The sequence below is a fragment of the Hyalella azteca genome, unplaced genomic scaffold (genome assembly GCF_000764305.2).
Source record: "Hyalella azteca isolate HAZT.00-mixed unplaced genomic scaffold, Hazt_2.0.2 contig16711, whole genome shotgun sequence".
Classification (NCBI taxonomy): Eukaryota; Metazoa; Arthropoda; class Malacostraca; order Amphipoda; family Hyalellidae; genus Hyalella; species Hyalella azteca.
The window spans coordinates 51858-65326 of record NW_025946520.1 but is presented as its reverse complement, the minus strand read 5'-3'; the positions used below and the strand labels follow the sequence as shown (position 1 = coordinate 65326).

Here is a 13469-nt window from a genome sequence, read left to right as displayed (position 1 = left end):
CGTCAGCTTGACGTAAGTAGCACGCCACTCTACACTGCCACTTGACATGTCGATGTTGTCATACGAGCGTTGGCGGGTGCGCACTGCACACAGCACACTGCACACTGCATACTGCACACAGCACACTGCACACTGCACACTGCATACTGCATACAACACACTCACTTGGTGGGTTTACTTGGGGGATGTGACATACACTCAGAAAAATTTACAGGCTTTTTCCTAATCGCGATGCTTTTCTTGCCCATGTGTGAGCAAGAAATAAGAAATGGACCATACTGATTTAGGGTTTCCGGCAAAAAAAAAACGAATAAGTGCTGCATGCAGAAAGAAAGTTACAATTTTGACAATATGAACCATCCATTTATTTCCTGAGTGAAGGACTCGTTGCGGTGTTCGGGTTGTACAGATTTGCGCGTTCGTGAGTACGTCATTACGTGTTGAAGAATTTATTGTTTTAAATATTACACAACAGATGCATGGATATTTTCAAAGCACCACTCTTTTGATTTAATATTTTCTAAAAATATCAGTGAAACCTATTTTTCTGTGGCTTCTAAATGTCGAGTTCGTTGCAAAATTAAATATTGATCAACTTTTTGACAATGAACTAACTCTGCTTAAAAAATTCTGTACATTTGTCTAATATAAAATACATTTTGATACTTAAATTCATTAAATTTCCAATTCACCAGATCCATGCTTCAGTTGTGCTAGGCCACCTAAAGCAAACATGTCGGGCCTCCGCCTCAATGTTCAGCAGTTCTGCCACCTCGAAATCCCTCATTGTTTTCAGAGCAGAATTCGGCGACATGTCACGTGACCTCGTCGGCCGTCACGTCACGTGACGTCATGTCACACTTGGCTTATTGTACACATGACGAGGAGGGCGCAAGTGACAGTCTGTAGCTCACATGACGCGATCAAACATGTACAGTTTATTGTACAAGTTCAGCCAGCCTGTAACCCCTTGTACAGTATATTGTACAAGTTCAGCCCGACTTTAACACTTCGTATAGTGAGAGTAGCATTAATTATCTTCACTTGAGGTACGAATGGCAAGAAAGACGAATAATAACGACAATCATGTGTTCTGATTATCGTAATTTTTACCATTATCTTCCATTATCTTGCGTTATGATTATTTCTGTCAGTACCATTATAATTTGCTAACTTCTTGCATTTTTGTCTTTAGTCTGTACTGTAGTCCGTCGCGAAGCACATTTACAATAGCTCAACAAGCATTAAAAAAATCATAATGATGAAGAAATTTCACTTAACCCTCTACCGTCGTAGTATGTTACTCTGCGGGAACATAACTGTTCATAACTTAAATTATATATAAACTATTGAATGTAGCAACTTGAGGACGTTTGTACGCTACAGAGAACATTTTTAAATTATCGTACCGCGTACGTGGCGGCAACCATCAGTGCAAGTCATTTTACGCTCACTAGAACGTATACTTTTTGGGAAGTATTGTGACAATGTTGCTCCGGTTACTCATGTCTGGCGGTAGAGGGTGGACACAAAAGTTTTGATGGGCATGTGTCTACTTGGAAAAATGTCCAAATCGGAATATTTAAGTAACAATCAAACAAGTTGCGATTCCCTCTGGTCTTTCCAATACCAGGCAAATGTAATTAACAAAATTACTAAGCGTAGATATGCACATGCATCCAAGCATCCATCGTTTTTCAGCATCCATCTTTTACTACGTTCATTCGATTGTGGTAACATTCACGCTTCGACTGAAAGTATTGCGGAATTATAGCAATTCCTGCAGTTTTTGCCTTGACTGTACAGCTCTTGACCATCGCCAGCTCTAACTGCCAGTCGTTCTAGTTCGTGCCAACAAGTTATTGATTGGTAATGAATGGTCAGTAATTAGGAACCAGACAAGCAGCGCCCGTCAACAGCGGATGACACTCCACACTTTCATTATGGGTTGGAATATTGGTCTTGTTATTATTGGATGACACTGAACACAGGGTCGTGTATAATTTTATATTGTGTTTGAATTTTGAATTTCGAATTCGTATCCTAATTTCCAAAAACAAATATCAGTAAGTGCGCCGAAACGTCTATGATGAAAACCAGTTATGAAATGTAGAACCACTAACTTATGAAACCACTAACCAGTACTATTCAGTATTTCCATTAACCTGTTATATTCTGCACAACCACTAACCCGTTCTATCCAGTATAAACAATAACGAGTGCAAGCCTACTTTTCTTTATTATATATCCACTGGCAACTAAGATATCAAGCAGCAAAGGTGTCCCAGACGTCAGGTTGTTTCCTCCACAAATCCTAGTATTATTTTTCAACTAATTAACAATAAGTGTCGCGCTGATATCAGCCTTGCCCTTTCTATTGTTCTAATTCTGTCAAACCTCGTCCAGTTCACGATAAGCAAAACTTGAGTATATTACAAGGCGTCGTAGATGCAGAATATGATTTATCACGTGGATGTCGTGTGCACGTCAAGTTGCTATGTAGATCCTCAAGTGCCAGTTGCGAAGGTAGATAACATTTATTTTATTGATAAGAATATCGCTTAATAATCTACACGACGTCAGCTACTCTACCACTGCAAAGTTCAGCGACCTTGCCAGTATTTTTCGCACATGAATCTTCCTATTGACATAAAATAACTCATTTTATTTTGCAATTAATATTTCTTGACAATTTTCCAGTCCATTTTTATTTGTTTTTTGTTTCTATTAATATTAAATATTTGAGCTGTTAAAATAAACTGCTAAATAGGAGTTAGGGATTCATGTTAAAAAGCATTACTGGAGCAATGACTATCACTGCGTGGCCGATGTTATCAATGATACTTCAGCACTCCGCACACGCATGAAGCATGTGAGAACTGACATGCCGCATACGCATGTGAACAAAAACAAAACATAATAATGTTAATTTTGCTTGTGATCTTGTAATTACAAAATTAAAGGGAATAATGGCATACCTGATCAGATCGGTTCCTTTTTGTAACCGGTAATTAATACTGATATTCTTTTGTCCACAACTCTGAATACAAACAGTACGTATTTCTATCAAATAAAACTTTATTCAGCATACAGTGTGGCGCTGCACGAGAATAATTTAATGCAGATTCTACGTCGTCTACGAATATATATGTACTTTTGATCAACAAGCGCAGCGACGTAGCGCTACTCTCGCTACCGAAAAAACTGACCTTGCATCCGGCCACTTACGTTCGCTCTACTGCAGTGCAATGCAAGGTTTCTGATACATATAATAGAATTATAAAACCAGCATTCCCTTACTTCTATATTTCTTTGATTACAAATGTAATACAGTTTACAAGTGTAATACATTTAGTGTATGCAAGGAATTTGATCCTAACGGTTTAATGTTGTGTTTTCAATAATGAATATCAGATCGTACGACAATAAAGGGTTATAGTGTAGACTCCCTAGATATGGTTCTCTGACTTTTTGTGGTCATTTATCAAAATTATTTCGAATAAAAATATTTTATAGACTCATAATCAATACGATAAACTAAAATCAATTAAAATTATTGGTTAATTTACTCGTCATCGACAAATGTTTCTCTCCAGAAATCGGCGGAACTCCTACGTCAGGCATCCCACAGAAGTCACATTGTTGAAGTGAAAAAGTTGAAATATTCCTTAAAATGAACGTTAATTTGTCAAATGTACGTTATTTATATGGCAAAAAAGTATTCTGTCTCTTTTATATTCTAAATTCATATCAATATATGCAATGCTGTCCAACAGCGCTTCATGAGATCGGGGGAGCGGCAGCCTCGCGCGAACCGAAGAAAACGGACAGCGTTACAGGGCAGACTCTGCCAGAACGCCGGTGATGTGGCAGAACGCTGGTGATGTAGCGAACGCTGGTGATGTGGCAAACGCTGGTGATGTGGCAGAACGCTGGTGATGTGGCAGAACGCGGGTGATGTGGCAAACGCTGGTGATGTGGTAGAAGGCTCTGTATCAACACATCACGCTCTGTATCAACACATCACGCTCTGTATCAACACATTACGCTCTGTATCAACACATCACGCTCTGTATCAACACATTACGCACTGTGTAGACACATTGGAAAATAACGATAAAAAACGCGATATTCAACGGCTCATCCACACTATGCTGATTTGATCTATACATTATATTATATAGTTTATAATTGTACTGCAGCCTCACTATGGTGCCATTTTATATACATACCTTTAATATTATTGGGAAATGACAGCCTGTTCGATTTATATTTTATTCTTTCAGTCTTCATAATACAGGATTGATTTTGAGTGACGCAAGTTATTCAGGCATACAAATTGCGGTTATTTACTTGTTTATTTATATTTATATATTATATATATAATATTATAAATTATATATATATATAATATATTATATATATATATTACAAATTATATATTTATACTTATTCATTTGTTCATTCAGAATCAGAGCGCATGTCGGTGGGTGAATTCATCCGCATGCATTATGTAACGCTCTACTCGAATTTCTTCTAATACATTGTGAATATAAAACATAGGTGCACACAAAGAGCTAATGACCAGATAATGCATCGTAACTTTAAAGGAGTCAAACAATTCTTTCCATGACTTTGGTAGATCAAAAGGCAGATTTGGCAAATAATAATAATAATATATTAACGACGTATAAGAAATTATGTTCCGTTTTAATTGAGCAGGACCTTGTAGAATAAGTATAGTTTTAAGTTGATTTCTAGATAGCTAGGAACCATTAGAGAAGGATTTCGGAGGCTAGAGCGGGTGGCGAATCTTAAAGTGTTCTAGATTGTATTATCTTATCAATCTCGGAATGCAATTTTCGTTTTCTCAATTACTTATTTACGTGAATTAATGCATGACATGGGCCCTTTGGCCTATAATGCATGCTAAGTCACCTCTTTGGTTAGGCCCAACAACTTAGAAGTCGTCTCTGGCGCGTTACTCTGGCAGTATGGCCGGCCTTCGAGCCTTAACTTTAACTATTAGTTGCCTTAGTGCACTTAACCTCCTTCTTACTTAGTCGGTTGGGCCAAGCATTTACTAACTTCTACCAATTGCACCATTTTACCACAAATATACCTCTAAACGGCTGTATTCAAGCCACTTCGAAATTCGCCAATGGCAATAATTTGAAGGTTGGTCTTCGCGAATAATTTAAATTGTGTCATGTGAAAATGCCGAGCTTTGACTCGTTAATATCATATTACTAAGGTTCTTGCTAGTATTTGAAACCCGATTTTACCGTTCATTCCGTTATATTACAGTATAACCCCCGGTATTCACCTCTCGTCTTGTACGTGTCATCTCGCTTCTTGTCTCCGGTGCTGCCAGTGCATACTACCTGTTCTGCGTTGTACTTTGTTTGATTTGAGGTTAGAAAGAGGATAGCGTTCACTGTCATATCTTGTGCCGTTGAAATTGGAATTGGTGAATATAGTGGTATTATAGTCATTTCTAGAGCTCCTACTTGCATTTAATTTGGATGTTTTGTCTCTAATTTCAGTGTCTTGAACTTCAGTCTCGACAGTTCAACTTCAGTCTCGACAGTTCAAGAGTGACTGCACTAGCTGGTGTCCAAGTTTTTTCGTTTCGAGTTCAATAAAAATTATTAGCCGTTATATTCGTATAAATTCCTTACAGACGTTTCGAATGTAGCAACATTATTTTTCAAGTTAAGAGAAGCGTGGAATAATTTCATTACTCAATGCTATAATATAATTTAAATATTCAATGCTTCTCTTAACTTGAAAATGAATGTTGCTACTACATTCGAAACGTCATTAATATATTATTATAATTTGCTAAATCTACCTTTTGATCTACCAACGTCATCTAAAGAATTGTTCGACTCCTTGAAAGTTATAATGCATTCTATGGTCATTAATTGTATGCATATAAACAAAAAAGTTATGCCGTCTTATAATAATACAGAGCTAAGAAGACATTCTAAAGACCCATTGGTCTTCAGTTCCCCAGCTGTGCAACAACAGACAGCGAGACGTATTATCACAAATTGATGTCCTTTAAAACGTCCTGGGATCGATGAGGATTATGAGTTGTTTTCGCACGTGTTCCGGAGCCAGAAAGCGACCCCAAATTAATATTTTTACCTGTTTATCCAACAGATTTGGGATCCACAGATGGACAAAGCCACTTGGTCCTCCTGATGGCCGGGATGAGGGAGAGGACTTGGTCCTGAGGGCCGGGATGAGGGAGGGGACTTGGTCCTGATGGCCGGGGTGAGGGAGAGGACTTGGTCCTGACGGCCGGGATGAAGGAGAGGACTTGGTCCTGACGGCTGGGATGAGGGAGAGGACTTGGTCCTGAGGGCCGGGATGAGGGAGAGGACTTGGTCCTGACAGCCGGGATGAGGGAGGGGACTTGGTCCTGACGGCCGGTGTGAGGGAGAGGACTTGGTCCTGACGGCCGGGGTGAGGGAGAGGATTTGGTTCTGACGGCCGGGATGAGGGAGGGGACTTGGTCCTGACGGCCGGGATGAAGGAGAGGACTTGGTCCTGACGGCCGGGGTGAGGGAGATGACTTGGTCCTGACGGCCGGGGTGAGGGAGAGGATTTGGTCCTGACGGCCGGGATGAGGGAGAGGACTTGGTCCTGAGGGCCGGGATGAGGGAGAGGACTTGGTCCTGACGGCCGGGATGAAGCAGAGGACTTGGTTTGATGGAACTGACGTACAAATATTCGAATGGTTCTAACATATATTGACAAATGATGTATTCTTGTTTAATTGTTGGAATTATTTTGCGATTATAATTGATTATTAATCTCATTAGCCAGCAATTCTCAATTAGCTAAGCAAGTTTGACGGTATTAGCGAAGAATTATAGTTTACGTGAGGAGTTTTCACTCGCACGTTTTGTACGTTTTTTTATTACCACTATTTTTTCGAAAAAATGCGCGATGTTCAGATGTGTATTTCCTAAAACAATTAGTACCTAAAAAGTCCATTCAAACAAACTATCCTTGATTATTATATTGAATGCGTGTACAAAACGCAGATCAGTGAACTTCTCGTGATGATTAAGTGATGTCAGTGATTAATGGTAAAGTGCTTTAATTTTTAAATTGTTTCTGAGTAACATTTTTGCCAAGGCAGCGAGTTCAAGTAAAAATAAAACTACGTTAATGTACAATTCGTAGCTCATTGATTGTTGAAATTATTTTCTTGCATATACGTATGTAACGGAATTATCAGACGACATCTTTTTGCTACAATAACTCACTATTAATAAAACATTAGAAAGTTGTATTTATTAGCCGAAAGTTACACACGCTCAGCCAACGTTTACGTGCATCAAGTTACGAGGGTAGCACGTGTAGTGTTACGCACGTAGACGCGTTACGCGTGCTGCTCAGATACGTGAGACGCGCTCGTCATCAATACATTAGCAGTAAGTGGATTAATGAAAACTTCGGTCACGTGAGCAGGGTGGGAAACTCGTGTAAACGAATGATGGAGTGTCAATACCTACGTCACATTCTTACTGCATTATTTGCTTCCCTATTTACTAGGTGGAAACTCGTATAAACGAATGATGGAGTGTCAATACCTACAGCACATTCTTACTGCATCATTTGCTTCCCTATTTATTAGGTGGCAAACCCGTGTAAACGAATGATGGAGTGTCAATACCTACTCTTCCCTATTTATTAGGTGGCAAACCCGTGTAAACGAATGATGAAGTGTCAATACCTACGTCACATTCTTACTGCATCATTTGCTTCCCTATTTATCAGGTGGGAAACTCGTGTAAACGAATGATGGAGTGTCAATTCCTACAGTACATTCTTACTGCATCATTCGTATAAAGTGAGAAATTCGTATAAACTAAATATTGGTGGTCAATACTTACACTACATTCCTGGTACATCCTCTTCTTCTCTAGTTGTTAGATGGAAACTCGTGTAAACTTACTATGTTATCATGGAGTGGCAATACCTACACTAAATTCCATTTATAGCCTAACCTTCTTTGTTATTATGTGTGAACACTTATAAATGAATAATAGAGTGTCAGTATGGAGTGTCAAAACCTACACTACATTCCATGGTAAATCGTTTCTTTCACTACAAGTATTAGGCGAGCTTTTCATGGAACTGAGTAACTTAAATTAAATGAGTAGCTTATATTATGACGGCGGTGACCATTCTTATTTGTCAAGTATACGCATAACCACGGTACATGACAGCGCTGGGGTCTTTCCCTTGAGCTAGCTCTAACATATGTGTTAGGGGTGAACACTGATAACAAATTTCTTGAATTCTTCGTCTAAAATGAGAGAAAAGCAAATGCTTTTTGACTATGTTTATTGATGTTTATTTTTGATAAATGATTTTTTAATGCTTCTAAATTATTAGACAACTTTTAGGCAATAAATGTGGCCTTGTATGCCTGGTCAACTTGTTAGAGTTGTCTTCTAATACTGGAGATTTGGAATTTTCCTGCTCTGAACCTAACCTCTCAGGGTTACCTAAAAGCAATATTCTGCATGATTTATTTCTACGAAACCGATGCGTTTACAGTATCTTATTATAATCGGCAGTATGAATTAATTTTTTAATTTGTCTTCTATTTATTTACCTCAAAGTCCACCAGTAGCTCGTCTTTACATGATCCATCAACTTCTGGAAGATGCAGTCTGCCGCCCCTTAGTATTTCCAATGCTACATAATTTCACGGAGCAACTGCGTTATTCTGAATATATTCACTCTTCGTGGTACCGTCGATCGCTTGTCAATCAAATTTAGCCACGGCCATCATACAAGAAAGTGAGCAACGTATTGCGTTGGCTACTTTCGCTAAATTACCCTTAATACATAAACTGGTCCAATTTGCACAAAATAAGACTAATAATATTATTAACGCACTGGAAAATGTACTATAATGACAGTTTGCTTTAAAAATTAACTCCGGCGAGTACAATTTCCCTTGATGGTATCGACAACATGCAATATCTTCCATCGTATTATTTGTGCAAGGTAATTATTTAATTTAATGCTACGCTGCTGATCGAGGTATCGCTTCATCGTACCACGGCTCAACATTTACTGCTCGACATCACAACTGCTGTCATAGTTCACAAATCCATCACAAATTTCAAAGTTCCAAGAGATATCATAAAACAATTCTGCTGATATAATAAACAGAGTATATTTACAACTTTTATAAAACTTATGACGAGGGAACTTGAACTGAACAATCGAAAAAGGCGTTACAACATTTATATACATGTATATGAGACAATTATTGAAATATTGAAATCTGAATCTCTTAACCTCGGAAGTATAATGGTGCTAGCCAGCTGGATAAAGGACGTGCATGTTGCACGAGTTTTTTCGATACAAAAATAATCCAATCTTGATATGTTTGTGGATTACAGATACTGTTACTTTATGACGCAGTACAGCTTGACAAGGAACCGCGCTCGAGATGTATAGCTATCCAAAAGACGATCTCCAGACTCTCAGAAAACAGCCACTACGATTGAACAATTGATGATTTTGTTTTCTTCATTCCACATAAAATTATTTTTTAAGGCATTTAATTATTAGCTTGAAATTTCGTCACAAATTTTCGAAGCCATACTTTATAGCCCGTGTGTTAAAGTTCACACTTGAGGTGTCCAATTTTATTAGATCACATTGAGATTGAAAACTTCAAAATATTTTACGATGCTTTTTCTCTTCCTTTTCTCCATATAATTGTTTCTAATGCCCGTTCATGAATTATCAAAGTCATTCATTGTAATCGCTGCGAGGGTCACACGGTGCGAGGCTCTCACAGGCCACCCGATCTCCTCTTTGCATATGCAAAAAGAAGTGTCAATTTTTTGTCAGAGTTCGGCGTGACAAAACCATTCGAGAGCTGTCGCCGCCACATTCCTGCGAGGCTGGGGGGATTAGCTTACAAGTTAGCCTCATGAAACGCTTATTACCGTGAAGGTCAATTATGCGATCATGTCAAGTGTTGGCATCTTCGAAGACGCTTTTTAATATGCGTTTATTCAACGAATATATTTTAAAAAATGCACGATCATTTTGCGCGAATGATTTATTTTCGATGTGCACCCTTGGTGAAATTTTGTGTGAAGTTCATATTTACATTAGAGCTAATAATAAAATAGTTAAAAAGAGAACCTGCCATGAAAAAAACTTCTGGATTGAAATTTTTAAAGTGTGAATTATAACCTTGGTTTACACTATAATGATTAGCATCTAAGAACTTTTTATGTAACATTATATAACTCGTGATAGAATTTTTTTCATGTGTATTTCTTTAGCTTACTGAGATAATTATTCAATTCAATTTATTGATTATTTGGTTAAATGTCTGTGCATGTATTTTAACTTCTGACAATTGTTACATATTGTTTTGCTTAAGCCATTAATGAAAATGTAAATATCTTCTTTGGTTTTACTGGCCACAAATTTTAGATTTAATGCAACACATTGCCATTTCAACAACTAACTCTCATGCCATGTTTTTTTTCGCGTCGACTAGGAAATATCTTCAGTGGTACTCACCGGCCGAGAAGCCCCTGATATCAACAGCTACGTGGAACTCACTTCTGTATTTTTTTTAACTCCTTGTATATTTAATTTAAGCTAACGGCTAATTTTACTAGTTTTTTCATCACTGATCACTTGGTATGCAGGCCTAATTCAGCAGGCATATTCCTTAGATCTTTTTCACGGTTAATCCTGTGAACCTGTGGGCATGTGTGAATCGAGGTCGACGTTTGGTGTATGTGTTACCCCGTCACCTGTTCTCTTCGCCTTGTAGTAACTTGATCATTTCGCCTGCTGCTGCCTTGACCACCTCGCCTGCTGCTGCCTTGACCACCTCGCCTGCTGCTGCCTTGACCACCTTGCCTGCTGCTGCCTTGACCACCTCGCCTGCTGCTGCCTTGACCACCTCACCTGCTTATACTCTGATCACTTCGTCTGCTGATATTTTTCCACACCTCGCCTGCCGATGGCTCGCCTGCCGCTGGCCCGGCCAGTCAATTACGGGCCCGTGACGCCAATGTTGCGGCGCATCAGCTGCCGCCGCCGCCCGTCAATCACGGCGCGCCACCACGCGACCGTGCGTACGTCGGACGTCAGCCTGACGCCGCTACGTCGCGATGATGGCTGATACCGAATTCAAATTACGTCTCAAGCACGCAAATGCTCCAGGACTGTGCATTTGAAGGCTCTAAAGTTACGTTGCTGAAGGCTCTGTAGCTGTGCATTTAAACTGAAGGTAACAATAGCATAGTATCTTCGGCGTAGAAGAATAGGCCTGGATAGGCCTGTGTACATATGTAGAGGCTCTGAAGATGCGTATTTAAAAGCAAAAATAAAGCGAACTTGTAGGCTATGTGTCGGTGTATTTGAAGGCCCTGTAACTGCCTGCACATTTGAATATTTGCAGTGTATTTAAAATCCCTGTACTGCATATTAATATAATTGGTATATGCGTGTTTTTAATCTAAGGGACGGTGTACTGGAATGCCACGTCATTGTACGTTAGCTCGCATCGTGTGAAGCCTTGTGCACATAAATTGCTCCTTTGCGGTTGATCTATATTTAATGATGTTGTACTGAGCTTAATTCCTAATTAAATTTAAGTCTGTAGCCCATACAAGCTCTTGCGTTGTTTATTTGTGGTGGGGCGCTTGATGCTCAGTATCCATGTGTTGACTTCTGTAATTGGTGGGGCGGATTCCAATCAATCTGTATTAATCAACTCCTCTAATTTAAAAATTCCCACACTCTGGGGTAATGGGGTAATGCGCCACTTGGTATTGAACAATTTTTTTTAGGTGATTAAGCCTATTCTTTTGCACTGATACAATTTTGATAGTTTTGGGTATCATTTCCAAAAATGTTTGAAACCTGCATTGATTCCATATTTAATTAAGGAAAATTCAGCTGCCCTAAACTTCTATTTATAAATTATTCAAATTAACGGTCTTTGGCATGCATGAACGTTCGTTCACCTTCTACGTCAGTGTAATGGAATTGAAGTTTAATGAGAAAATAATGCTGTAGATTTTGGATACTTAAATGGAGATCACAGATTACGTTACTAATGTACCTCCTGAAGACGAATGGCGATTTTATTACGAGATAAAATATATTTACAGTATTGTGCATATTGCTTTGATTTGGTTAATCATTATTAATTATTTTTAAACAACACAATAAATTGAGCTCGCGTCGACCGGAGTGAAATGAAGCAAACTTCAGCGTCGCCTCAACCAAGTCAATGACTTTGGCTTAGCGTTCAGCAAATCCCAGAAGTTCAATCAGAGTTCAGTGAGGATTATTTGCTCATTTAACTCAAGATTAAATTGTACGTGGGGGATTTTAGTTCGTTTTAATCCGCAATCGCGTGTGAATCGATGGCGGTCTGCCGTGTGCGGTTAAGAAAGGGTGGAAAGATTTTAATTCTTTAATTTGTTGACAGCAAAGAATCTTTCTTATTTGAACCCTTTATAGATTTCTTAATTTTATTATACAAAACAATTGTATAATATCATTCATTTACTAGTATTTGACCGCTGCCAAATCCAAAAGTGAATAGCTTGGAAACCGCTACACGTGAATACTTTTTGTATGTCAGTCCGACGTATAGCAACTATCGAAATTTATTATATATAGCGTAGTTATAAAAATCAATAATAAGTCATTTTTCTACGCAACAGGCTAATAATCATTGTGGACGGAGTCTTTGTACTATTATTGGACGGAGTCTTTGTGGACGGAGTCTTTGTATCTACTATTGGACGGAGTCCAATAGTAGAAACCATTGAAAAAATTTTCATTTATATGAAGCACTTGATGTCCCCGCGCTCGATATTGATTACAATATAGAGCAGAGAGAGTGGTGCGTTGCGAGCTAATCAGGGCCATTACGATGCTAATCAGCTCAAAAGATTCTTCCTACTCATGTTAATCGAGTGAATAATCCCTTTACCAGCAGCCAGGTCACTAATAATCAAATCAAATCGAAATTCTTTGTCTTGGATGACAAGATTCGCTGGAAGAAACGCTGTCGTTTCATCTTTGGTATCCTCAGGGCGCCGATGCTTGGCTGAGTTCTCATCCGTAATTAGATCAGAACGGCGACGAGTTTCTCTTCGGTTGCTTTATTGCTCTCCATTTTAATAATTACTGTTTTTTTTGTCATAGAAATCGGCGCCATTATAATTTTTGATGACGTTTATGTTACAGCCAAAAGTAAAACAGGGCATTCTCAAACGAGCTCGTAGCATGGTACCCATGCTATAGGATCAATGATATCCTGTATCTTAGTCACTTTATAATACTCTATTTAATGATCTATTTATTTAGTCTTCGGAAAAACTTAATACTGATAACCGCTGACGATTCATGATTTTCTTCTTTACTTGTTTTAAATT

General features: G+C 38.6%; 1 protein-coding gene across 1 annotated transcript; it reads right to left on the bottom strand.

Annotated features, from left to right (window-relative positions):
* Positions 1-6149: 6149 nt before the first annotated feature.
* Positions 6150-6758, bottom strand: LOC108664618 (vegetative cell wall protein gp1-like). Its single transcript, XM_018151242.1, has one exon. The coding sequence runs from the start codon at positions 6756-6758 to the stop codon at positions 6150-6152; it is 609 nt and encodes a 202-aa protein (XP_018006731.1).
* Between the last annotated feature and the right edge of the window lie 6711 nt (positions 6759-13469).